We start from the raw sequence: 24828 nt of genomic DNA, 5'->3' as shown, positions 1-24828 counted from the left end.
GACTAGCATTGCCCAGGCACAGCGATATTGTCCTTCCCCAGGGTTCCATGCAGAGTTTCACAGCTTCCCTTCTACAGGGGAAATGTTTTGCCTGCTCCTTTATCTGGCCCCTGAGACCTCAACCCACTCATTAGAACCACTCGATTGCTGATCTTAATCATGCTCCAGGAAGGTAATTGGTATTTGGATTGTGTTTGGAAAGGGGAGACCACAGGACAGAGTCTGGCTACTATTATTTCCCTGAACCCCTTAGAAGTTCTTTAAAACTGTATGAACTTACTATACAGAGTCTTTAAGAGAGGGGTTGTAACAGGCATCTGAAAACCTACAGGCTCTCCCCTGCAATCATAGCCTTTGGGAAGCTGGGTAATAGGGTTGCATGGATTTGAGGCCAGTGTGGCACCCTCTTCTGACACCTGGCTAACACTCGTGCCTTCAGCTGTTTGCTCAAGACACACCTTCTCAGGGAGGCTTCTGCTCTTGCCTGCCTATTCATGCTGTTTTGTTTGTGCATGTTTGTGTGTGTGTATGTGTGTGTGGTGTAGGTGTGTGTATATGAGTATGTGTATGTGATTTGTGTGTGTGTTTGTGTGTGTGGTGAGTGCATGCACAACCATGATGTGTATGTAGAGATCAGAGGACAATTTTGTGGAATCCATCTACTTTTGCTTTAAGCCCCAAGCTTTTGTGGCAGGTTCCTTTAATCCCTGAGCCATCTTGGTGGTCCCATAATTAGTGGATTTAAAACAACATATTTCTCTAGCAGTGTGTGTGTGTGTGTGTGTGTGTGTGTGTGCATATCCACAGTGGCCAGACCCCCTGGAGCTGTAGTCCCAGGTTGGTGAGCAGCTGGATGTGGGTGCTCAGAACTGAATTCAGGTCTCCTGCCTGAATACTCTATGCTCTTAACTGCTGGCTCTCCCCAACCCCTACATTTGCAATGCTTTATTACAGATTTCATATATTTTTATGATGGCAAATGACGAAATCATCCATTATTTTTGCATATTTTACATGTACACAATATACCAAACTTTTCCATGTAATGTTTTCTAAGTTTGTAGTTAGTCCATAAATTTTTCCCAATCTCTCCCAAAGAATCTTCATATAATTGCACCTAGGAACTTTAAGGATCAACTGCAATTGCTGTCTGCTGTGGGAATGCACACACATAGGGCACGCACGCACGAGTGTGCACACACACACACACACCTTTTTATAGAGTAAGTAAAACCTTAGTTGAAGTACACGTAGAGTATACACACACCATTCACACTGAAGAGCAGTGTAAAGACGTAGCATGAAGTCCCAACAGTCTACAGCGAACTGTGTCCTGGACTGCCACGGCTCCACAGCCCCCTCCCGATGCTCCTGCACTGAACCCAGACAGCACGGGCAAACACAGTGCGGTGCTGCCCGTCTCTGTGTGAGCAGTCCGTCCGTCGGGAAATTGCCTAGCACAGTAAAAGTGATGTGTCAGTTCCCACACGTTTTCACACGGGAAATACGATTTTCTCAGTAGAAAGTGGTCTCTCAGGTTGTCCTACATAAATGCTACGTGTGGGTCACAGAATCCGTGTGTATTAGTTAGGGTTTTATTGCTGTGAACAGACACCATGACCAAGGCAAGTCTTATAAATAACAACATTTAATTGAGGCTGGCTTACAGGTTCAGAGGTGTAGTCCATTATCATCAGGACAAGAGCATGGTAGCATCCAGGCAGGCATGGTGCAGGAGGAGCTGAGAGTTCTACATCTTCATCCAAAGAAAGCCAGAAACAGACCAAGCATCCTCAGGCAGCTAGCAGTGTCTCCAAGCCCACCCCCAGAGTGACACACTTCTGCCAACAAGGCCACACCTTCTAATAGTGCCACTCCCTGGGCCACTATTAAGTCTGAAGGACTTAGAAGTCACAAGCAGAGTTTAATCAGCAGCCAAGAGCAGGACTCAGAGGCCTGAGCAGCTTCCTGTCAGTCACCTTCATCTCTCCTGAAGCTGAGTAGCCGCTCCAGGCAGGACCACATCCTGCTTGGCTCTGTATGCAGAGCCAGAAGCAGCGGCTTCCCCTCTGCTGAGCCAGTGTACAGGGACAAGCAGGCCATGGGGAGGGGTAAAGCGGCTCAGTGTGAGAAGCAGACATGCTTTCATCGGAAGGATACCAAGGAAGGGGCATCTGTCACCAGATGCCATACTAGGTCACCACTAAACTTGCACCAGACCATGACCGATGCCGACACTATCCATCCACGCTGCAGGGTCTTCTAGCTAGTTGCTAGCCAGATTATCAGCTGTAGGGAGAGATGAAGGACTCTGCATTTTCAAGGTCAGGCCAACAACTTCACCCTTCTTTAGGTAAAGTCCACACCTCACCAGTTGTCAAGCCCCTGGAGTGTTGGCCACAGTCTTGCAAGCCCCTTAGGCAGACAGGCGGGGGAGGCTGCAGACACGGCACAGTACAGGGTATGGTAGTTGTTAGAGCAAGTGCCCTCCAGGGGCACTCCTCACCCCAAAGGGACAGGCCCAGGGGACAGCAGTAAGGCACCTCTGACTTCCCTTTTCCCTCAGAGGTTAGCAGCACGTAGGACTTAGACCAATGAAGGATGCATTCTTTTACTAACATGGGTAAAAATTGAGACTCACAGTAGTAATAAAAGGCATGTAGGTCACTCAGTTGAGTGTTTATCAATTCCCTTTAGACTAAACCGGTTGCCTGTACCTGGGATGGGCTGCTCCCCTCCCCACCCTAGCACGGCTCCAGCTTAACTCTTCACTTAGCAGTTGGTCCCCTTGCTGTACAGGACTACTCAGGGCCTCTCAGTGAGGCCCAGACGTTTGTTTTGCTCACTGATGTTCCCCATCTTGGATCATGCGTGGCATCTAATGTGTTTACAGCAATATTCAATATTCGTTGAAGGAACAGATGTATGAATGAAGCTTAAGGTCAGGCGCTTGCCTGTTTTTTTTCTCTTCCTATCATCTGTAAAACCGGTCTGTATGTGGTGGGTGCCATGCTAATGTTAAATGCTTGGATGGGGGCCAGAGAGATGTTCTGAGGACCGAGGTTGTTTCCCAGCATTCACACAGTGACTCTAGTTTCGGGGGATCAAACACCCTGTTCTGACCACCATGGGATCATGCACACATGTGCACACATTGACATTCATGTCCACACACATACACATAAAATAAATAATTTAAAAATTTCATAAACATTTGATAGATGTTCTCTGTGCTTTAGACTATTACACGTCTGTGTGGATTTTAGAATTAGTGGAAAATTAGGGACTAATACTTTAAATTTTCATTAGTTATTATTATGTGCCCTGTGTGCATACCATACTGCATAAATAGAGAAGGACAGAGAACAATTTCGAGGAGTCAGTTCCCTCCTTTAAGACTAAAACTGGTCTTAGTTTCCTATTGAGGCTGTAGCAAACTACCACAAGTTTAATGGCCTAGCACAGTGTCCTAGAGCTTACAGTTCTGCAGGTCAGAAGTCTACATTGATATTTATGGAGCTAAGGTAACTTGGGGAAGACTGAAGGGACCATCCTGCGACAGCACTCTCTACCCGGCCCACCTCTACAGCAGCAGTTAGCTGGCTTTCTCGGGCTGGCACACTCCTTCCCTTAATGACGCGCATGATTACACTGGGCCCACTCGGATAATCCAGGATAATCTCCACATCCCAAGGTACTTAAGCACATTAGCAACATCCCTTTTGGTGTGTAAGATAACATTCACAGGTTCTAGGCATTAGGACACGGACACCGTTAGCTATTAGCTGCCTACCAGCATTTTAATAATACTAAATCTTTCTGACCCCGAGCAAAGCTCTCCCCGTGTATTTATGATTTAAGTTTATCTCAGCTTGTAACATGACATTCTTTCACATATTTGGTCATTTATTCCTAAGTAGTTTAGGCTTTTGATGATATTGTAAATTGCGGTGCTTTTAAGACCAAGTTTCAGTTTCTTACTAGTCCACCAGTTACTTTCCTTCTTCCTGTGACCAAATGACAAGAACCAATTCAAAGGGTAGAGGGTTTGTTGTGGCTACAGCTCAGTGTGGCAGGGAGGACATGCTGGTCAGTGTCGACGGTGAGGAACCAAAGACAGACAGAAATGGATCTGGGCTATTAGACCTCAGGCCTGCCCCAGTGGCAGTCCCTTCCAGCACTACCAGTTGGAGACCAGATATCCAAATAATTGTGTGTGTTGGAGACAGCTTACATCCAAACCATAGCACCTGGTGTATATAAACACAATTTGTTTTCATATGTTACCTTGTAAATGCAACTGTTCAAAATCCACTTATCCTACTAAAGTCAATTGGATTGTCAACATAGACCATCATTGTCTGTGATTAAATGTGGTTTTAATTCTTCCTTTACATCTGAGTGCTTTTTGTTTTCTGCCTCTCCGGAGTAATTGCAATGCCTCGGTAAAGAGGGGACTTCTTGTGGTGTTTCTTGGGAGATGCCTGCCACCAGGAAGTGTCATATCAACTCTCAGTTTCTCACAGATGTATGTCATCTGGAAAGTTTCATCTAGCTTTTGGCTTTCTGGATTTTAGAATCAGAAACAGGTGGTGGGGTTCGCATCGTGCTTTTCTGATGCCTTGCTTATTGACCACTCAGCTTTTTGACATGTGAGCTTGGTGCATGATTTGGGGTTCAGAATACCTCCAGTTTCCCTTTCAGTTTGTTATCCGCTCACATGCTATTTAGAAATGCTATTTAGTTCTAAAATGTTTGAGCCATTTTTATTTTCAGCACCCCATGGTCGATTTTTTTTTTTTTTTTTTTTTTACTTAATTGTGCTCAGATAACATTCTTTGATTTATTTGGACATATTTAATGGGTTATAGTGTGATGCTTTGGTAACTATGCATGATATAATCGATCAGTGTATTTAGCATACCAAAGCAAATATTTATCAGTTCTTTTCCGTGAGAACAGTTTAAATCCTCTCTTGTAGATGTGTTGAATCTTTTCAATACAATATTAACTGCAGTCACTTTGCCCTTGCCCGGTCTTGCTGGGAGTTGAACCCAGGATCTTCACACATGCTAGGTGAGTATTCCACTGCTGAGCTGTATCCCCAAGAACTTTGTGGGTTTTTTGTGGTTGGCTGGTGTCTCGTGTGCATAACCCCGTTTTCTTGGTCCATTCTTCCTCTGGTTCAGGTGGCCATCATGAAGGGAGTAGCAGAACAGGAGAGCGCAGCATCTCTTTGACAAAACCGATTTCATTTCTTTTGGGTGTGTGCCCAGTATGGGATTGCTGGATCATGAATGGAGCTCATATTTCACTTCACTGAGGAATGTGCACGCTTTCACGTTTGTACCAAAAGGTTGTGAGCGTCTTCTCCTGATCTCTGACAGCTCTGTTCTTTTGACGATAGCTATTCCTTGGTGACTCCTCAGTGGGTAGTGACTTGATTTCTCTGGGAGTTAAGGATGCTGAGGATTTCATGTACTGGCTTGACGTGTGTATCTTTTGAGAAATGTTTTTCCAGGCCTTCTGTTCACTTTTATATTGTATTGATTGTTCTGTTTGCTGATGAGTTATCTGAATTCCTTATGTGCTCTGGAAAACTGACTCCTGATCAGACATATAGTTTGCAGATATTTCCCTCTCTTCTGTAGGCTAATTGTTACCTTTTCTGTGTAGTAGCTCTTAGGATTATATAACTGCATTTGCCTAGTTCTGTTTCTGTTATCTGTGCTTTTAGGTTGTTATTCTAAAATTCTTGTTCGTTTTGTGTGTGTGTGTGTGTGTGTGTGTGTGTGAGAGAGAGAGAGAGAGAGAGAGAGAGAGAGAGAGAGAGAGAGAGAGTTTGTATGTGTGTGTGTGTGTGTGTGTGTGTGTGTTTGTGTGTACCTGGTGTTAGAGTAACTGAGTAGGCTGGCAGTCTGCAAGCCCCAGCAATTCTGTCCCTCTTTTCAACCCCTCTGTCCAGCACTGGGATTCTAGTGAGCCCAGCCATGCCTGGCTTTTATGTGGGATCTAGGGATTTGAACCCAGGTCCTTGTGCTTGTACAGGAAATGCTTTTATCCATGGAACCATCTTCTCAGCCCCATAGAACATTTCTTATGTTTCCCCCCATTGGTTCCATAGCTGTTAGTGTTATATTTAAGACTTTGATCCACTTTTGTGCTCCTTCTTTTGTTTACTAAGGTTTTATTTTTCCAAAGGGATCGTTGACTAGACTTACTGGTATGTCCTTCCTGGCAGTGAGGGGTCTCTAATGTTATGGATAGTGAGCACTAACTCAGTACTGAAGAGCCTACCCCTTCTGTGCTGAGTGCTGTTGATAGTGTAGTTAACCTGTTAACCGTAGCGTGTAGGCCTCTCTCTGTGTTCTTGTATTTTTTCCTTGTCCCTTGTGTATGTTTTGGTGCTACCGTGCTGCTTATGGGTTTGGTTTTGGTTTTGCTTTTTTAAAAATGTGGACTACATTGCATATGTAGGTGTTTAGGTAGCATGGACATTTAGACAGCATTAATGCTACCATGGAAGCATGTGGACATGCTACCAGCCCACAACCATGCAATGCCTTCCCACTCTTTCCTGTGCCTTCAGTCCCGTTCATCACGTTTCACGGTTTCTCAGTGTGGAACTTGCTCCTCTCCTTCTTTAAATGCATTCCCAAATATTCTTGTCTTTTTTTTTTTTTTGGTTATTTGAATGGATTGTTTTCTTTATTTCATGTTTAGTTTGTTGTAAGTGTACAGAAATATCACTTAATTTTTTTCTGAATTACTGTACATATTAGTTCTAACAGATTGGGTGGAGTCTGAATTTATACAAACACATTCTATGGCCTAGAATATGGTTTGTCTTGATAAATGTTCTGTATGTCTTAAGCAATGTACTTTGTGCTGATGTTGGGTGGGTTACAGTGTAAATGTCAGGCAGACCATGCTGGTATAGACATCTTCCTGTCTACTTTATACTTGTGATTTCTATGGGCTTGTTTTATCAGATATTGAAAGTAGGGTATTGAAATAAGGCTATAATTATAGACTTATATAGTTTTTTTCTTATTGCTTCATACATTTTAGCTGTTATTAGAAGCACAGGAATTTAGGACGATTATGTTTTTCTGATTAACTGACCACTTACAGATATGAAATGTTCTTTTATATATATTTAATATTCTTATCAAATATTATTGTAACCATTGCAACCTTTCTTGTGGCTAGCATCAGTATAGGATATTATCATCAACATGCCCCCCCCCCTGAGCTCAGGGATCAGAAAAGGAGGTGGAAAAATTGTAAGAGCCAGAGGTGAAGGACACAGTGTGTTCCAGACACAGCAGGGATGGAGCACATGTGAACTCACAGGCTGTGGCAGCGTGCACAAAACCTGCAGAGGGACAAGTCAGGTAAAGTCCAATGGAGTCTCATTGTGTGTGTCAGCCATATTTCAGGACAGGCCTCATACCCAGGAATTGTTGGCCAACATAAAGCAAACTCAATGCTATTTTTGTAGACTTTTTGTTTCATTTTGCTTTGTTTTGAAAAAAAAAACACGTTTTTGTTTGTTTGTTTGTTTGATTGATTTTTGTCTTCCTGGTTTGTGCTGAATTGTTTTAGGTCGACTTGACACACGCTAGAGTCATCTGAGAGGAGGAAAGCTCAATTGAGAAAATGCCTAAGAAGATCGGGCTCAAAAAAAAAAAAAAAAAAAAGGTCGGGCTCTAGGCAAGCCTGTAGGGAATTTTTTAAATTGGTGATTGATGGTGAGGTTCCAGACCATTGTGGGTGGTGTAATTCCTGGGCTCTATAAGAAAGCAGGCTGAGCAAGCCATGAGGAACAATCCAGTGAGCAGCACTCCTCCATGGCTTCTGCATCAGCTCCTGCCTTCTGGTTCCTGCCTAACTGAAATGGACAGTGATGTGGAAGTGTAAGTTGGATTAACCCTTCCTCCCCCAAGTTGTTTTTGGTTATGGTATCTCATCACAGCAAAAGTAACCCTAACTAAAGTCAGTTGATACCAGGATCATGTGACAGATTTAACTGTATTGTCTTGGGAGGATTGTGGTAGGACTTTGGAAGTTTGGGCTAGAATTGAATGTCCCAAGTTTGATGAGATTAACAGTAATGTGTTTGTGGGTCAAGTTGACCAGGGGTCAGTTGTACTGAGTAGTTTATGTCATCTTGATACAAGCTAGAGTTATCTGAGAGGAGGGAACCTCAATGAAGGAATAACCTTCATTAGATCAGGCTGTAGGCAAGCCTGTAAGGCATCGTCTTGATTAGGGGTTGATAGGGAAGGGTGCAGCCCATTGTGAGTGGTTCCAACCCTAAGCTGGTGGTCCTTGGTTCTATAAGAAAGCAAGCTGAGAAAACCATGGGGAGCAAGCCAGCAAGCAGCACTCCTCCGTGGCTTCTGTATCATCTCTTGTCTTCAGGTTCCTGCCTAACTTCCTTGATGATGAACAGCGATGTAGAACTATGAGCCAAATAAATCCTTTCCTCTCCAAGTTGCATTTGGTCATGCTGTTTCATCACAACAATGGTGTCCCTAACTAAGACATGGCCTTATGCTTGCTTATTTTGATTTTTGTTTTTGTGTTTACTTGTTTTTTGAAAGACCGCATAAGGAACATAAAGTTGGGTGGTTAAGGTGATGGAAGGAATTTGGGAGGAAATGAAGGAGAAGAAAACATGATCAAAATATGTTGTATGAAAAACGTTGTTGTTGGTGGTGTCTTTTTGCTTGTTTTGTCAAGACAGGGTTTTTCTGTGTGAGCCTGGCTGTTCTGAAGCCTGCTCGGTAGACCAGACTGTCCTTGAACTCAAGAGATTCACCTGCCTCTGACTCTTGAGTGCTGGGATTAAAAATGTGTATTAACCCTCACCCAGTCCCTCCCTCCCCCCTTACACACACACACACACACACGGCTGAAAAGGTGTTTTTAGTATAATCTGACAGCTTCTGTCATTAACCGGGATGTTTGAACCATTTTTATTTATTGTGGTATCAACAGGATTGTTTGTCCTTTGCTATTTGTTGTATATTCATTTGGCCCATCCTTTTTGTGTTTCGTTTGTTTGACTGTTTTTGGAGACCGGATGTTACTATATAGCCCTGGTTAGCCCCAAATTAAGTGTGCCGTCTGCTGTCTTTAGACTCACAGAGATCTGCCTGGCTGCCTCTCAAGAGCTGGGATCAGAGACATGCACCAGTATCCTGGCTTAAATGTAAAATTTATCTACTTATTTCAAACTTTTTCCCCCCAGTAGTAGCACACGCCTTTAATCCCAACACTCAGGAGTCAGAGGCAGGAGGTTCTCTGTGAGTTCGAGACCAACCCGGTCTACAGATCGAGTTCCAGGACAACCAGGGCTACACACAAAAAAACTCTGTCTCAAAAAAAAAAAAAAAAAAAAGACACAAAGAGTGAATAAAAAGTTGAGAGAGAGAGAGGTGTCCAGTCAAACTCCCAGTGGCCAGCCCCTTAAAACTGAGTTCTTCCCCACCTACACCCCTGCAAGAAGCCATCATTTGTGGGGGGAGAGCTACACTTCAGCATCACAATGTTTCTTCCTTTATTTATTTAACATCTGGATTGCAGCCCCTCATGGAGTCTCTCCCCCTTCCCCTCTCCAAGCCATATCAGCCCACCCTGGCACATCAAGACACTGAAAAGAAAGCACAAACTGAGGCAATCCTGGAGATGGAAAAATCTAGGAAAGGGATCTTTAGATGCAAGAATCACCAATAGAATACAAGAGATGGAAGAGATAATCTCAGGCTTAGACGATACAGTTGATGAAATTGTCAATTTCTTAGGAGAAATTGATACATCAGTCAAAGAAAATGCTAAATTTATCACAATTTTTAAAAGAGTTCTCTTTGATGGCTTTCTGGTCGGTCGACTTAATAATTTTGGGGGGTAGAGGTTGTCACAGAAGCCTTCAAAGTCTCTTAACTGTGAGTTTGCAGTCAGCAGAAGCTCGGCTCATGGACTTCCACATGGAGTCTGGCAAGAAGAACACAGACCACAGGACATGCAAATGGTCTCTGGCTTCAGCACATGCCACTGACCTCAGCTCCGAGAGGTCAAACTTGGTGTTGTAGCTCGTGGGCAGGGAAACTGCCCACACTCTCCTCAGTTACCGTGATTCCATTCTGGGGGCAGGCTGGCTGGCCTAGGACACGCCCTGTTCAGTAATAACATCTGGTTCTGCATCTCAACACCGTCCAGCATCTCTTAGATGGGGTATATGTTGGGGTAGGCCAACTCAAAGTACTGGATCTGGGCTCAGATGGCAGCCAAGCTGGTCAGATAGCATCTGCCTGCAGGCCTTCCGGCCAGGCATCCAAACTTTACTTTTATTATATTTATTTATGTGCTTGCTTGGAGTAGAGGCACTGGGCAGGTTGTGGAGGTCAGGGAACACCTTGCAGGAGTCAATTCTCTTTCCCATCACGTCAGCTCAGAGTACTGAGCTTGGGTGTCTTCAATCTTCCACAAGTGCCTTTACCTACTGAGCCGCCCACCGTCTCCTTCTGTTGACTCTTCCTTCATTTGGACCGAGTTCCGTGTATGACGTCAGTTATTAACTTTTGATGGTATGTGGGTAAAAAATTCCTATATGATCACCAGGTGATTGCTGTTTCCAGTTCTGCTCCCCTCTGGAGAGATCTTAGTTTTCATCTGATCTCATTTTCTGTATGAAGGATGGCTTTTTAACTCCCCTCCCCCCTTTCCCTTGTATAGTTCTCCTAATGATGAGTTCTTCCTGAAAACGCCTTTGTTTCCTTTGAAAATGGTGCATTTTAATATGGTGCTTTCGTTGGAATTTCAAGCTCTTTTATCCAGTTAAAAAGATGCTACTTATATGCTAAATGCCAGGCACTGTCCGAGACCTTAGGATATGTAGCCGGGATCCCTCTCAGTCTTTTTGGAGAGTAAAATATGCTCCCAGTAGACAACTAAAAAATGGAGCTGGGGGAGGGGCTGGGGTGGACTGGGGGGGGGAGCTCTCAACCGAAAGGTGCACTGAAGCAGTGATCTGGAGAAGAGAGAGACTGGTGCAGGAATCCAGGAGAGACTCTCTGTAGCACTGAGGGTCTAAAATGGAGGGTTATAACCCTAAACGTGCCCACAGGTGCAACGCAGGAAGCAAGGAGGAGCCCATGGGGGTCAGAGGGCAGGCAGAGGAGCAGAGAGGCCGTGAGGCTTAGGAACAAGGGGAGTCGTTGAAGGGCTCTGTGCTAGAAATGTCAGGATCAGACTTCCATGTTTGCAGATCGCTCTGGCTACTTTCCTGGATAGAAATAAACTGTATTGGAGAAGGAAGCAGGAACAGGAAGGAAGCCAGTCTGGAGGTTATTCTAGTAGCCTTGCTGGCCATGGTGAAGATAAATACAAGCAGCCAGACCTGAGAAGAATTGTCTGGTTCTGTAAATTTTGACACAAAGGATTTGCTGATGGATTAGATTTGGATATTGCAAAAGGGGTGGTGGTGGTGGTGAATGATTCTGTGGTTTTCCCCCTAAAGAACTAAAGGACAATTTATTTATGAGGCAGGAAAACTGACAGTCAGGGCGAATCAGTGTAGGAGAAGGTAAGGAGCTCAACTTTTGGACTGTTAGATTTGAGACATCTGTGACACTTGTGTATAAGGATGTTCCTTGAGCGATTGTGGGCAACAAGATGGGAGGCCAGGAAAGTCTAAACTGTTTCCTCCAAGTCCATAATCATAACTCAGTCGTTTAGAAGGAAATAGCATCTTTAACATGATGATCCCAAGACTAACGAGAATATTCATAACAGTGTTGTAACTTTAATTTTTTTTCAAATCCTATTTTTAATGATGGTTCTTAAATGCTTTAACCTCCCTTTCAGTACACCACCCACCAGAAAGGATTCAGGGGTAGAGGCTGGGGTGGGGAGTGGACCTGCTTAGAAAGGTTCTTTGTAGCACCTCCCGTCTGTGTTGTCTGGAATTCGGGCGGCAGCTTGACCCACTCGCAAACACTTCACAGACACATCAGCTGTCCAGTTCCGTAGAGTCAGGATGATAAAAATGGGTCAACAGCAGTGGTACTACCCAGCAGAGACAGCCATGTCTCAGCCTCTGCGCAAGTCAGCAGGAGGGACCAGGAGGGGTGCCAGAAGTTCTCAGCTGTGCTTCTCTCAGGGAAGCAACGATCAGAGAAAACACAGACCCACAAGCCTTGCGCAGCCAGCTCTGTAAGCAAGCCTCGCTCAGCCTCCATCACTGTCTGTCAAGTCCTATTTATACCCTCCAAACATCACGTGCCTTCCTCAGCATACGCATCTGTCTCAGCTGACATCGCTCTGCCAGTCAGCCCTAGTCTGTGGAAGCAACAAGAAGCAACAGCACAGCACCGTTTTGTTGTTGTTTGTTTGTTTGTTTTTGGTGTGTTTCTTTCTATGGAGTCCTGACAAATGCAGCTCAACTATACAATGTAAGGTGGACCAACACATGTGTGCTGTTAGCAAAGAATTCTTCATCACGTGTCCTTTCACATGCTTGCTTTAGCAGAGCAACATCCTATCTCCTGTGTCTGCTTCAGCTAAACATTCCCTCACGTGTTTGACTCAGCAAAACACCATCCAACCGACTTTCCAAAGAACCCTTAAGTTTCCTCTTAACTGTGTACTTTGCACAAAAACTATATTTAGAGGGAAAATCCCTAACAGAAATGAACAAAATGGTATAGTTGTTAAGTGATATTCTGCAGTACTGAAAGTGTGTGTGTGTGTGTGTGTGTGTGTGTGTGTGTGTGTCTGCTCACACCCATTTCCCTGTATGCACATGCAGCAACATTGCTGAAGCCAAATAAATGTAAAACTTTGGCATATCGGGGCTCAAGAGACGGCTTAGTAGTTAGGACTTATTACTCTTCTGGGGGACCCAACTCCACATCCCAGCACCCACATCAGGTGGCACATACGTGCCTGTAACCCCAGCCTTCTAACCTCTATGGGAACCCAAACAGTGTGGATACCCACAGACACATACACATATACAGAACTTTTTTATTACTGTTTTGTTGGAAGCCAAATGTGGCAGTGCATGTGTTTAATGCCAGCAGAGGCAGACAGCTCTCTGTCATTCCAGGTCAGGCTGGTCTACAGAGCCAGGATGGCCAGGGATTCATAGTGAAACCCAGTCTCAACAAACACAAACAAACCTGTTGGTGGGAGTCGGGATGGAGGTTATCTTAGGGAGGATAGGAAGTGCACATATATATTTTGGATACTTTGGGGCCGCAGATATACCTGAGTTGTTTTTCCTTGGGACCTGGATTTGAGTCTCAGTGCCCACGTGGCAGCTTTCGGTTATCCCTAACTCTGGTTCCAGGGTATCTGATACCTTTCTTTGGCCTCCACAGGCATCAGATACACGGTGTTGTACAGGCAGGCACACACCATTTGCATAAAGTAAAAACGTTTGAAGTTATATGGTTAAAAGTTTTGTTATCCAAACGTATTGTCTGGACGGGAGTTTTGAAAACTGAGCTGTGTTTCTAAGTGATCATAAGGCATCCGAGGTCGTTCATATAAACTGGTGGGAGGCATGCTCTGTAAATAACAAGGGCCCAGTGTGGGGAAAGGGTCGAGAGTAGCCAATGAAGGAGGTGGGGCAGGGTTTACAGCATCCCTCTTGATATCCAAAATGTTGGCTTTTGAAGTTTGGGATTTTAAATTAATTAAAATTCAAGAAATTGTGAGTTTATTACATAACTAAAATTCTGAAATGTGCATAGGAAACCATAAGGGAGAGTGTGAGACCTTATGAAATATCCTGAGCTACAGTTATTAGTATGGTAATTGTTTAAACTTCAAGTAGTGAAGTTTGTTATATAAGGCTGTCTACCTTATGCTGTTATTTGTTTTGTTCTCTTCTTTTAATCATTCAGTCCCTTAAGGCCCAACTCTCTTCGATGTGTGGTCATGTCTTCCCTGACATTTTCATATACGTGCCTTAGTTTTCCCCCTATAGCTCACTAGTCTGGAAAAGTATACCACATAAATCTAACAAAATAAAATGTCATGGAGAGAAATCCAAGGCCTCCTATTTAGGCTCAAGATGAAAAAGTAGAAAATAAGATTTACCAATATAGGTGACGAGTTTCAGAACATTTTATTGATTGCAAATCAAATTCTTCAATGGGACTACCCCAAAAAGGTTAATGTCTGAGAGGCAACAAGTCCCAAGGGATGGCTTGGTGCTACCCAGAGGGCTGGGATATGCTGTACACTGTGGAACATTATAGCATTGACCCCCTGGAGGTCAGGAAAGGAAGGCATCAGGTTGTGGGGTGATGAAGGTGGATTGCTTAGCTCAAGACAAACAGCACCGAGGTCTCACAGTGACTCTGGGAAGGATCACCTTCACTATATAGAAAGGAAACTTATACCCCTAGAAGAGATGATTTTTTTTTTTTAAACATGACTGAAAACAGTTCAGCTCAAGACCCAGCTCTCTCTATTAATCTGGGCTTCTAAGTGTTTTTGAAATGCTGGGTTTTAATTTTACTTTTTGAAAGTACATCTTTCACCATAATATATATGAGGAGGTGTGTCAACACAAGGGAACCAGTTACAGAGTAAATGCAACGGAAGGTTTGGATGGGATGCTTGATCTGAGAAAGTAATCTTTCAGAATTGTTTTTATGCGTGTCATGAAAACACTGTCACATTTTTCTCTCTTCAAGGTCTTTGAATCCACTGAAGAATCTGGGTGTCTTGTTCTCACGATCGTTGTATCCGGCCACTTCTTCATTTCCCAAGGACAGACACTGCTGGTGAGTAGAATGGCTAACAGCCAAGTCTACATTTGTAGCTGTCATTTTTTTGGGCCCTCAGGGTTCTTTAGCCTTACTGAAAGTCATTGTGTTTATTTAACTAAGGATTTTCTAGCATGTTTTAGTAGTGGGACATTCAGAAACGTACCGGTTATTTCCTGCCTTGAAGGAATTTTGGATCTAGTGATCGAAAGATTGCAACTAGCCAAAATGATAGAGAGTTCTTAGTTGGGAAAATTGATTGAAGACAGGTAGAGAAAGTAAAAACAAGACCAAAACAAACAGCTGAAAGAAAACAGAGCATGCTGCTGTTCACTGGCAGGGCCTCTGTACAATGCTGACTCTATAAAGAAGTGCTTATCCTCCTTATTTGGAGTATTAGATATTTTAGGAAGCTGTAGAATAAAATATGCAGGCTGGGTGCACTGCCACATGCATGCAGTTCCCATGTTCATACAGCAGAGGCAGGAGAATTACTGTAGGTTATAGGACAGCCAGAGGCCAGTCTACATTATTGAGCTAGAGACCGGGGAGAGCAAAGAGAGAGGGACAGGGAGAGGGAGGAGCATCATCCAGTCTCTGATCGCTTTGCTGGGAAGTTCAGGGTCTGGTTAATAGAAACAATATGAATAAAGAGAAGACAATTAACTTTAATCTGATCTAAGAAATTGTCCTAGAAAGAGAAGGTTATATGAGATTATTACATTATTTCCTGGGCCTAGCATCTATATAGATGCCATAAGATCATATAGCAAATATTTACTAAATATCTACATGGTATCATAAATTATTCACTTACTGGGCAGCTAGTCTACCTTCTTGTTGTTGAAGTAGGAACATGAGGATATCAGAGTTCCCAGCATAGGCAAACTCCCCTGTCATTATAGATTACCGCTCTGGTGAGAATCGTCATAAGCAAGCAGGCTAGGCGTAAAGACCATAACTTATACATATGCCCTCCAACATGTGTTAAAATACAGTGTCAAGATCTCCTATATGTGTATTAGAATGGTTCATTCTTCCACTAAGTGAAATACAGTGTCATCAGTAACTGTGAGACCTGCAAAGCCAGCTTTGCATCCTTTGTGTCCTTAAGATCTCTGTGTGAGTGGCCTTGTTTTCTCTTTACCTGCTACCCTAAGAGCTAGTATGGTTTTAGAAAGATTAGGCTTCTGTAGCTGATAGAAAGACTCCTCTAGATAGTGGCTTTGTTTCTGAGAGATGTCTGGCTGGTTCTCCCTGTTAGAGTCATGGATCTTGCTGACTGGTGGTATCCACAGAAGCCCCGCCCCCATGCTTGCTTTCTATTCATCTGGCATTGTACAATGTTGCTAAAAAACTAGTCAAGGTTTCTTTGTATCATGTGAGGAGTGATTTTTTTTTTTCATTGACTTTACAAAACCAAGCTTACTGAATTCAAAACAACTCTTGCTAAGAAATGTGAGAGCGATTCTACCCTGCAGTTATTTGATGCAGGCTACAGTAATACATAAATTCAATCATATTTGTAAATTCTTCAATGTTTTTTCTAAAGGTATTTGTTATTTTCATTTCCATGGGACTTTTGGAATGAGCTTTCCCACCAGAAAGCTTGTTTGATTTTTTTTTTAAAGCTGTTTTGACTCTGTAAATCAATTTGGGAAGAATGTACTTGTTACTATTTATTGAGTCTTCCAACTCGTGGGCACATTTTAACTCTCTACTTACTTATATCTGCTTTAATTTCTCACAGCAGTGTCTTATAATAGCTAGAAATTCTCTGTATGTGTGTAGAAAGTTAGTATTTTATGGGAATACAAGTCTTGTATAAATATAAAGCTTTTTCATTGTGGGCCCCTGGTGAGCTTTTGTATCACCCAGTATTTGATTGTAACAAGCAGCCACAACTTACAAGTCAGGTAGGAGCAGCAGTGGTGGGTGGCGCCCTCTAGTGTTCATGTGTCAGTCTCTGGTACTGGCCTTAATCCTGGGCAAGTGTTAGAGCCCTGTGTAGGCCCAGGAAGCCAGGATTTCTCAGCTTTGGGCAGTGGCATTGGGATTCTGCCACTGCCTCCTCTGCCATTGCTAGCTAGTGGCCTTTAGGCCTCGCCCTAGCATGGCTGTCCATGTAACTGGCTTTTCCTCTCGTGTAGGGTGGCTGCTGGCCACTCTATTGTCACAGTTCTCTCTGCTCCCGTCACAGCAGCCAATTCTTTTCATGTTCCTAGTTCAGAAAAAGTAGGTAAGAAAGACCACTTACGAGAAGAGTCTTCGATGGGAGGAAGAGACAGGCTGATCTCCTTTGGTTCAAGGCCAGCCTGATTTACACAGAGTGAGTTTCAGGACAGCTCTGTCTCAAAAATAGAAGGAACAAACAACAAAGACTCCTGGACCTTAAATTGCAAGAATGGGGTGGGGTTGGGGAAAGCAGAGGAGGCTGCCGCCAGCCAGCTCACCAGTTGGCCGAACAGCTTGCTTTGCTGCGCTGACGGAGGTGCCCCACCTCTGGGTTGGGTGGAAATGATGATGTGGAAAGCCCTGAACCAGGTTCTTGACACCGTCATGCCTGGACTGCACCCTCAGGAGCTGGGGCAAGCAGCTGTGATTGTCCTATAGGCATTCGTGACATGTTCAGAGTACCTGGCTCTGGAGTAAGACTGGTTTAACCTTTCTGATCCACTGGCAGGCCTTTTCTCCAAGGAGCAAGAGCAGCGAGAGAGAACCCGGTAGCTGCCGGTTGGAAGCCCGAGTGAGTCTCTAGCTTGCAATGTCTTTGCTTATTCACAGGAAAGTAGACATGAGAAGGAGTGTTTCTAATAACATATTAACATTAATGTTAGTTCTCGAAATGTTTAATAGTAACGTTTATTACAGGGAGAGAGGTCCCACTCACCTATCTCGACATTGAGTTCTCTGGGCCTAGGAAGATGGCTTCATGGACAAAAGCACTTGCTGGGAAGGCCAGAGGACCTGAGTCAGTTCCCCAGCACCCGTGTAAGAGCAGGCGTGGCCTGTGTGCACACAGCACTGGCAGGTGGAGGTGGGTAGAGCCGGGAGCTGACTGGTTAGCCCATTGAAACAGTGAGGTTCAGTTTTAGTGAGAGACTAAGGTAGAAAGTGATAAAAGCATGTCGCCTACGTGTGTCTGCGAGCTCTCTCAGCAGATGTCATGTGTCCCACTGGTCACATGCCCTACACTAGGTGTCTAGAATCTGACTCATTCGATGCGGTGAAGCCCGCACCCGTAGATCGTCTCCCATTGTGCTCTGTCCTTTCCTTACCTCTGGTGGCCGTTTACCTACTCTCTGCTTCTGTGAATTGATTTTTTTTCCCCTTGTTTACTTTTATTTTTCTCACTCTAATCCCAGGCTGGACTTCAACTGGTAATGAATGTTTCCTCAGTCTCTCAAGTACTGAGATTATAGGCAAGCGCCCGGCTTAGATTCAGCCTTTTAAGAGTCTGCATATAGGGCCAGGGAGATGCCCTTCCAGAAGACCCGAGTTTGATTCCCAGCACCTGCATGGTGGCTCACAACTGTCTGTAAGTCCAGTTCCAGGGTGTGTAACACTGTCTTCCGGCCTCCATTGGCACTAAGTGCGTATACAGTGCATAAGACCCTTCCCTCAGCATCTGTCAACAGCCAGTAGGTTCCTCAGGAGGAATAGAGTCCGAGGAGCTTCCTCCCATCTTCGACTGAATGTTGACAGGCCCAGCGCAGGTGGCCAGAGCTGCTTCGAGCTCATGATTGCAATGCCGTGTTCTGCCCACAAGATGCTTTGCACACCCCTCCTCCCTGTCGTCCGACTCTTGCATCCCCTCTTCTGTGATAGTCCCCGAGCTTTGGAAGCGGTGGTACAGGTGTCTGTCTAGGGCCGAGCACCTTGAGCCTTCACTGGTTGCCATTGCTGAGGGAAAGTTCTCATCAAGGCCGGGGGCAGCGTCTCTCTAAACACGGATGTTTAGAAGGCATGATGGTAATTTCTGGTTGTCACCTTGACTACACCTGGAATTAATTAACTAAGACCCAAATGGCTGGGCACATCTGAGGGAGTTTTTTTTTTCTGTTAAGTCATTTGAAACGAGAAGATCATCTTTTAATCTGGGCTGGGCATGGAAAAAGGAAGCATGCTCTGTTTGCCTCCTCGCTCTCAGTAGCAAGCCCACTGGCATTAGAGCCGACTTCTTCAGGACTCCAGCATGTACTGAAGAGCAGCTGGGACATCCAGCCTAGTGGAGTGAACAACTGTTGGATTTTTGGACCTTCTGTTGGTAGATAGTTAGGTAGCTGCACCACAACCTTTCAGCTAGTCTAATAAATCTCCTTTATATATACATATATATGTGTGTGTATACCTATATATGTATGCATAATATATGTATGAATACCTACACACATACATACACACACATATATACACACACATACACACATGCATACACACATACATACACTCACATACATAAATACACACACATACATAATACACACACATACATACATGCACTCACATACATAAATACACACATACATACATGCATACACACATACACATACATACATACACTCACATACATAAATACACACATACATACATGCATACACACATACACATACATACATACACTCACATACATAAATATACACACATACATACATACATACACTCACATACATAAATACACACACATACATACATACACACACACTCACATACATAAATACACACACATACATAATACATACACACACATACATACATACACTCACATACATAAATACACACATACATACATGCATACACACATACACATACATACATACATACATGCATGCATGCATACATACATACATACATACATACATACATACATACATACATACACATTTTTTGAGAGAGGGCTTTTCTTTGTCTAGCTGACCTAGCCTGGAACTCACTCTGTAGAGCAGGCTGGCCTCAAACTCAGAGACCTGCCTGCCTCTGCCTCCCAAGTGCTGGGCGTAAAGGCGTGTGCCACCGCACCTCTGGTATATCTTCATTCTATTAGCTCTGTTCCCCTAGAGAGTCCTGTCTAATACAGAAGGCAGTTAATATCACATCCATTTGTCAAAACAGCAGTGGTGAGTCCCCTCCCTATAGCTTCTGAATTCTCTCCTAAGGAGCAGGTCCAAAACACAAGCAGAAGGTGATGGGTTGTTCCCACCAGAGTCATGCACTGCCACACCAGTGTGCACAAGCAAGAGCTTGCCTGGCCTCAGGGCTCACCACTGGGTAAGATCAGGTGACTCTTCTCCGCCAGCTATCTGCCTGGCACATAGAGGAAGGGTTTGCATTGATCACCTATGCCTTCTGGGATTTGCATCATCCACCCATGCAGAGTACTTCTGTCCAAACTTAAAAAAAAAGACAGCATCTTTAAAATTAGCTTATAGAGTAGTAGGACTCCCTGTGACTTCTTCATCCATCTCTAGTTTTAATGAGCCCTCTCCATGACCCTTCCCCTCAGGACCTCCCATTGTACCTCCCTCCCTCCAGAATTCCCCATTTTCTCTTCTCTCATGCTTCCCGTCTAACTAACCACAGCCCTGTTATACCTTCCTGGTTGCTGTACACATTCCAAGTTAAATACATAAGTCTCAAATTCCAAAGCTACAATCCACATGAGAGAGAAAAATGAGACATTTGTCCTCCTAGGCCTGAAATGCTTTTCTCTTTGCCCCTTGATTATTTCACTGAGTTTAATAGACTCCACGTTCATTCGTGTTCCTTCAGATTCCTTCTGCCAAGTCACAACAGTCCGTGTGTGTACGTCATGATTCTGTCATCCGCTTAGCTGCCACTGGACACTTAGGTTGTTTCTACCTCTCTGCCGTCATGAATGGTACCACAGTGAGCATGACAGCACAGGTGTCTCTTCCAAGGGCTGAGCTCTTTTCTTTTCATGTACACAGAAATGGGATGGATGCCTGCGTCCTATGGTAATTCTTTAAATTTTTAGTAACTGTTTTCCATCATGACCATGTGTTTCCAGCCCCACCAACCACCAGGTTGCTTTTTCTCTGTATTCTTACTAACAGTATATTTTTATCTTTTTTTAATAATCCATATATTAAGACACAAGTGGGGGGCGGGGCTCTTGCAGAGGACCCGAGTTCAGCTCCCAGCAGCTCATAATGAAAAAGCCAGAGTTGGGGTCAGTCTAAGGCCAGTGGGAAAATCCCACCACAATCCTCCAAGCACAAAGACCCCTCCCTTCCAGGAAGAAAAAAGCTAGTTTAGTTCCCAGAACAGCTACAAGACAAACTATCAGACAGAGCTACCTGCAATTCCCAACCGACTCCCCCCGACTCCCTGCCTTGGGAAAGTTCTGTATGGTACACTGAGTCAGTTTGAAGTGGTTTCCGCTCCACCAGATGTCTGTAGTACCTGCCTAGTTACCGTTGTTCAAGTTCTGCCCCAATTGTTTGCAAGGTATAAAATCCCCTGTTATAATCTGCTCAGGGTCGTCTCCCCCCCCCCCAAAGTGGAATGACCCCGACATGTTGGAATAATTAAACTGCCTCTTGCCTTTGCATCGATCACTGCCTCTGTGAGTCTCTTTCAAGGGGTCTCTGAAGAGGTCCAATTCGAATATCACAAGAACTCACTATGTAAACCAGATGGTCTCAAGTTCACAGAGATCTGTCTGTATCGGCTTCTGGGTGCTGCAACCAAAGGTGTTTATCTTTAAGTGTTATCATAGTAACAGAATTTGTAAAAGGACCATCTCAATGGATGCCAAAAGGCATTCAGCAAAACTCAACTCCAGATTTAAAACTCAGCGACCATAGCAGAAGAAGCAGGAAAACACAGGCGCAATATACGATGGGAGTGGATGTCTGCAGCTGTGAGTCTGACAAGAGGCTGATACACAAGACACAAGAGAGACTCGGTGAGATACCAACAGCTAAACAATCCCTTTTGAGAAACAAAGAACAGAGGCAAAGAACAGAGCGTCACTCAGATTCCCATCCTTGGCAAATGCCTGAGGTAATCCGTTGAGGAAAATGTTTCTTTGGCTCCTTCCCAGTTTCTGATCAGTTGCTCTCATTGCTTTGGGTAGAGGCCCTCAGAGGAACGAAAGTGCTCATTTGTGCCCCCCCCCGGAAGCCAAAAGAGGAGAGGGATGGGTTCTGCTTCGGCTTTCAAGGGCACTCCCCTAGTGACTTGATGTCCTCTAAGCTCCACCTTATAGAGATGCCAAAGCTTCTCAATAAGAGAGCGCACTCTGGTAAAGCCTTTAGCACACGGTGTTTAGAGGTCCCTGGAGCAAATGCTAGCAAATCTAAATGTAGTTTCCCTGCGCAGACAACAGCCAGTCTGAAAGGGAGCATCAAAACTGGGATGAGTTACTGTCCTGTGGTCTTTCGAGTTCTCTCTCTCTCTCTCTCTCTCTCTCTCTCTCTCTCTCTCTCTCTCTCTCTCTCTCTCTCTCTCTCTCTCTCTCTCTGTGTGTGTGTGTGTGTGTGGACCTCCACACGAGTGGGTACCCATGTAAGCGCAGGTACTCCTGGAGGGGCAAAGGCAGCAGCAGATTTCCCTGGAGCTACAGGGTAGTAGAGAACCCATCCCAGTAAACAAAAATAAATAAAAAGTACTCAGTTCCTGTTGACTCAGTCTTTTTAGACTTGTTGTTATGTTGAGTTTCTTACATATTTTGGGTGTTAACCTCTTGTCAGATTTATGTTTTACAAACATTTACTTCCATTATGTGTGTGCATTTTTATTTCCGAATATGAAGCATTCAACTTTCAAAAATTACATGCGTGTGTTAGTGTAATAAGGCTAAGAATACATATTTAAAGAGTATTTTACTCCTTAAGGGATAGTTTTTGTCAATTTATACATAGTCCTTTTTACAAAACAAGAACATAAAATAGCAAACATGTTTGGATTATAACATATTTAAGTTGCAGTTTTATGGTGCTATTAAGATTTATACACCCTCTGCCTGCATACTAATTAAGTTGTGTTATAATTTTAGAATTTTTCTCATAAGGTAGGAAAGGGGCGTCTGTGGAAGGTTTGGGTCTCATTTGTCTTAGAACAAGCTCTAGTTGTTGGCATGGGTGAAAATGCAGTTTATATTCAGATTTTCTCGAAAGCTGCACTGTGCCCACTACAAGTCAATTCTTCCAGGGAACCTGATGGCTGTGACTCAGAGCAGCACTGTGTGTTTTCCTGGAAACCCCGACAGCCCAGCAAGGCTGTGAGTGTTCTGTGTTGCCCTGGACAGCCATCTAAATTTAATTTCCCTTAAGCTCCCAGATCTCTGATTGCTACACTCTGTGAGACCCCAGGGAGCACGTTGGTCTGGGTTAAATTATGCGGGTGCTGTTTACTGATTCTACAGTTTGTATGTTGGTGTTGTCCATTTGGTATCTGTGGCTAACCAGGCTGCCGCAGGCTCCGTGCAGACCCACGTAGGCTACTTGTCATTTATGTCAGATTCTACCTCCAGCCTTAGCTTTTTAAGTAGGTTCTTCCTTGGCCATTTGGGGCTTTTAATTTTATTTCTAATTGTGATAACCACGTGTAAACATTGCCATCTTAACCATGTTTAAACATGCATGTCAACGGCAGTAAACACATCCATCTCACACGGCCTTCACCACCATCCGTCTCCAGAACTCTCTTCATCTTGCAGAACTGCAGTTCTGACTCTGTTAACTACTAACTTCCCTCTCCAACCCCAGACAGTGGGAAGGACCCTCACTTTCCATCTGAGAAATCAAGACGATTTCATATAGGTGGGATCCTGCAGCTTTGAGACCGGCTTCTTTCACTTAACACAATGTCTTTTACGGTCCATCTGTGTAGCAGCGTGTGTCATAGCTCCTTTCCTTTCTAAGATGGATGAAACTCCGTTTCTACACACTGCGTTTTGTTTACAGATTCATGCATCAGTGGACACTGGGTTGCTCCCGCCTCTTGCCTGTTGTGACTAATGCTTGCTGTAAACATGTAGATGTGTCCTCTCCAAAACTCTACACAGTCATAAGGTCCGCTGAACGTGGTGCTTCATCTTGACTGTCAGGTTGGTTGGGTTGGAAGAGGTATAAAGCAGCCTTTCCTTTATGGCTGTTTTCCTTTTCCTTTATACCCTTACCAGAGTAGCTACATCATGAGGGTTCCGACCTTCATGAGGTCTCTCACATCAGCGGCCTAAGCCACTGGTGGGTTAGATTTCTGAATAGATATTGGGAGCTGCTGGCACTGTGGAAAGTCGGACATCTTTGGAAGAAGCAGGTTACTGTGAGCATGCCTTTTAAGGAGATGGCTCATTCCAAGAACCCAAGCTCAGAAACCTGGAACCAGGCTCCTGTGGGCTGCATCTGCATAACGTGCCAACACGAACCTTTTGAGTGCTAATTCTTTTCTCATATTTTGTCATAGCAACAGTAAAGTCTAACACGCTAAGTCATACGGCAGTTCTGCGTTTAACTCTGTAAGGAACTATCGAGTGGTTGTCTGTGGCGGCTTTACGTTCTTCACAACAGTTACAGCCTCTTGGTGTCCTGCCCATACTTGGTTTTGTTCTTTCAGAGTGGGGATTTATAGCTCAGTGACAGCTCGCCTAGCCCTCAGGAGGCTCTGGGTTAGATCTGTGTTTGCTGGCCATTGATAGAGTTTCTTTAGAGAGGTGTCTGTCCAGCTTCTGACTGGGATTTTGACAATAGCACTGAACTGAAAATTTGAGCTTCCCCCTTACACACATGCATGTGCAGAATCACAGACACCCGAAGAACGCTGCTGCTTTTCCCTCGGATCTCTGGTCTCTTCTTTCTGTCTGTTCTTGCAATGTAGAACAGGTGTGTTTCGACTGAGCACCAAGAGTCTTTCTTGTTGGAGAGACTTGTAGATGTGGCTCTCCGGAGGGAGACAGGCTCTGCAATGCTCTTCCCTCCTCGGGTCACACTTCCAGAAGCATCCGTTGCCCCTCTGTTACTGCTGCCTGCTTAGTCTGCTTGGCCTCTCCCTTCCTGGTGCAGAGATTACCCAT

At 44.2% G+C, this 24828-nt stretch overlaps 1 protein-coding gene across 1 annotated transcript in view; it reads left to right on the top strand.

The window, feature by feature from the left end:
• REC114 (REC114 meiotic recombination protein) overlaps positions 1-24828 on the top strand; it is a gene marked incomplete at both ends in the record, with an annotated part of 91222 nt that overhangs the window by 12263 nt on the left and 54131 nt on the right. The window contains one exon of the mRNA XM_080930372.1: positions 14718-14807. Within this exon, the coding sequence (XP_080786498.1) occupies positions 14718-14807 (90 nt within the window). The remainder of the gene's footprint in view (positions 1-14717; positions 14808-24828) is intronic.

The sequence above is a fragment of the Micromys minutus genome, assembly GCF_963924665.1.
Source record: "Micromys minutus genome assembly, chromosome: 16".
Classification (NCBI taxonomy): Eukaryota; Metazoa; Chordata; class Mammalia; order Rodentia; family Muridae; genus Micromys; species Micromys minutus.
This window is presented reverse-complemented; position numbering and strand designations above follow the sequence as displayed.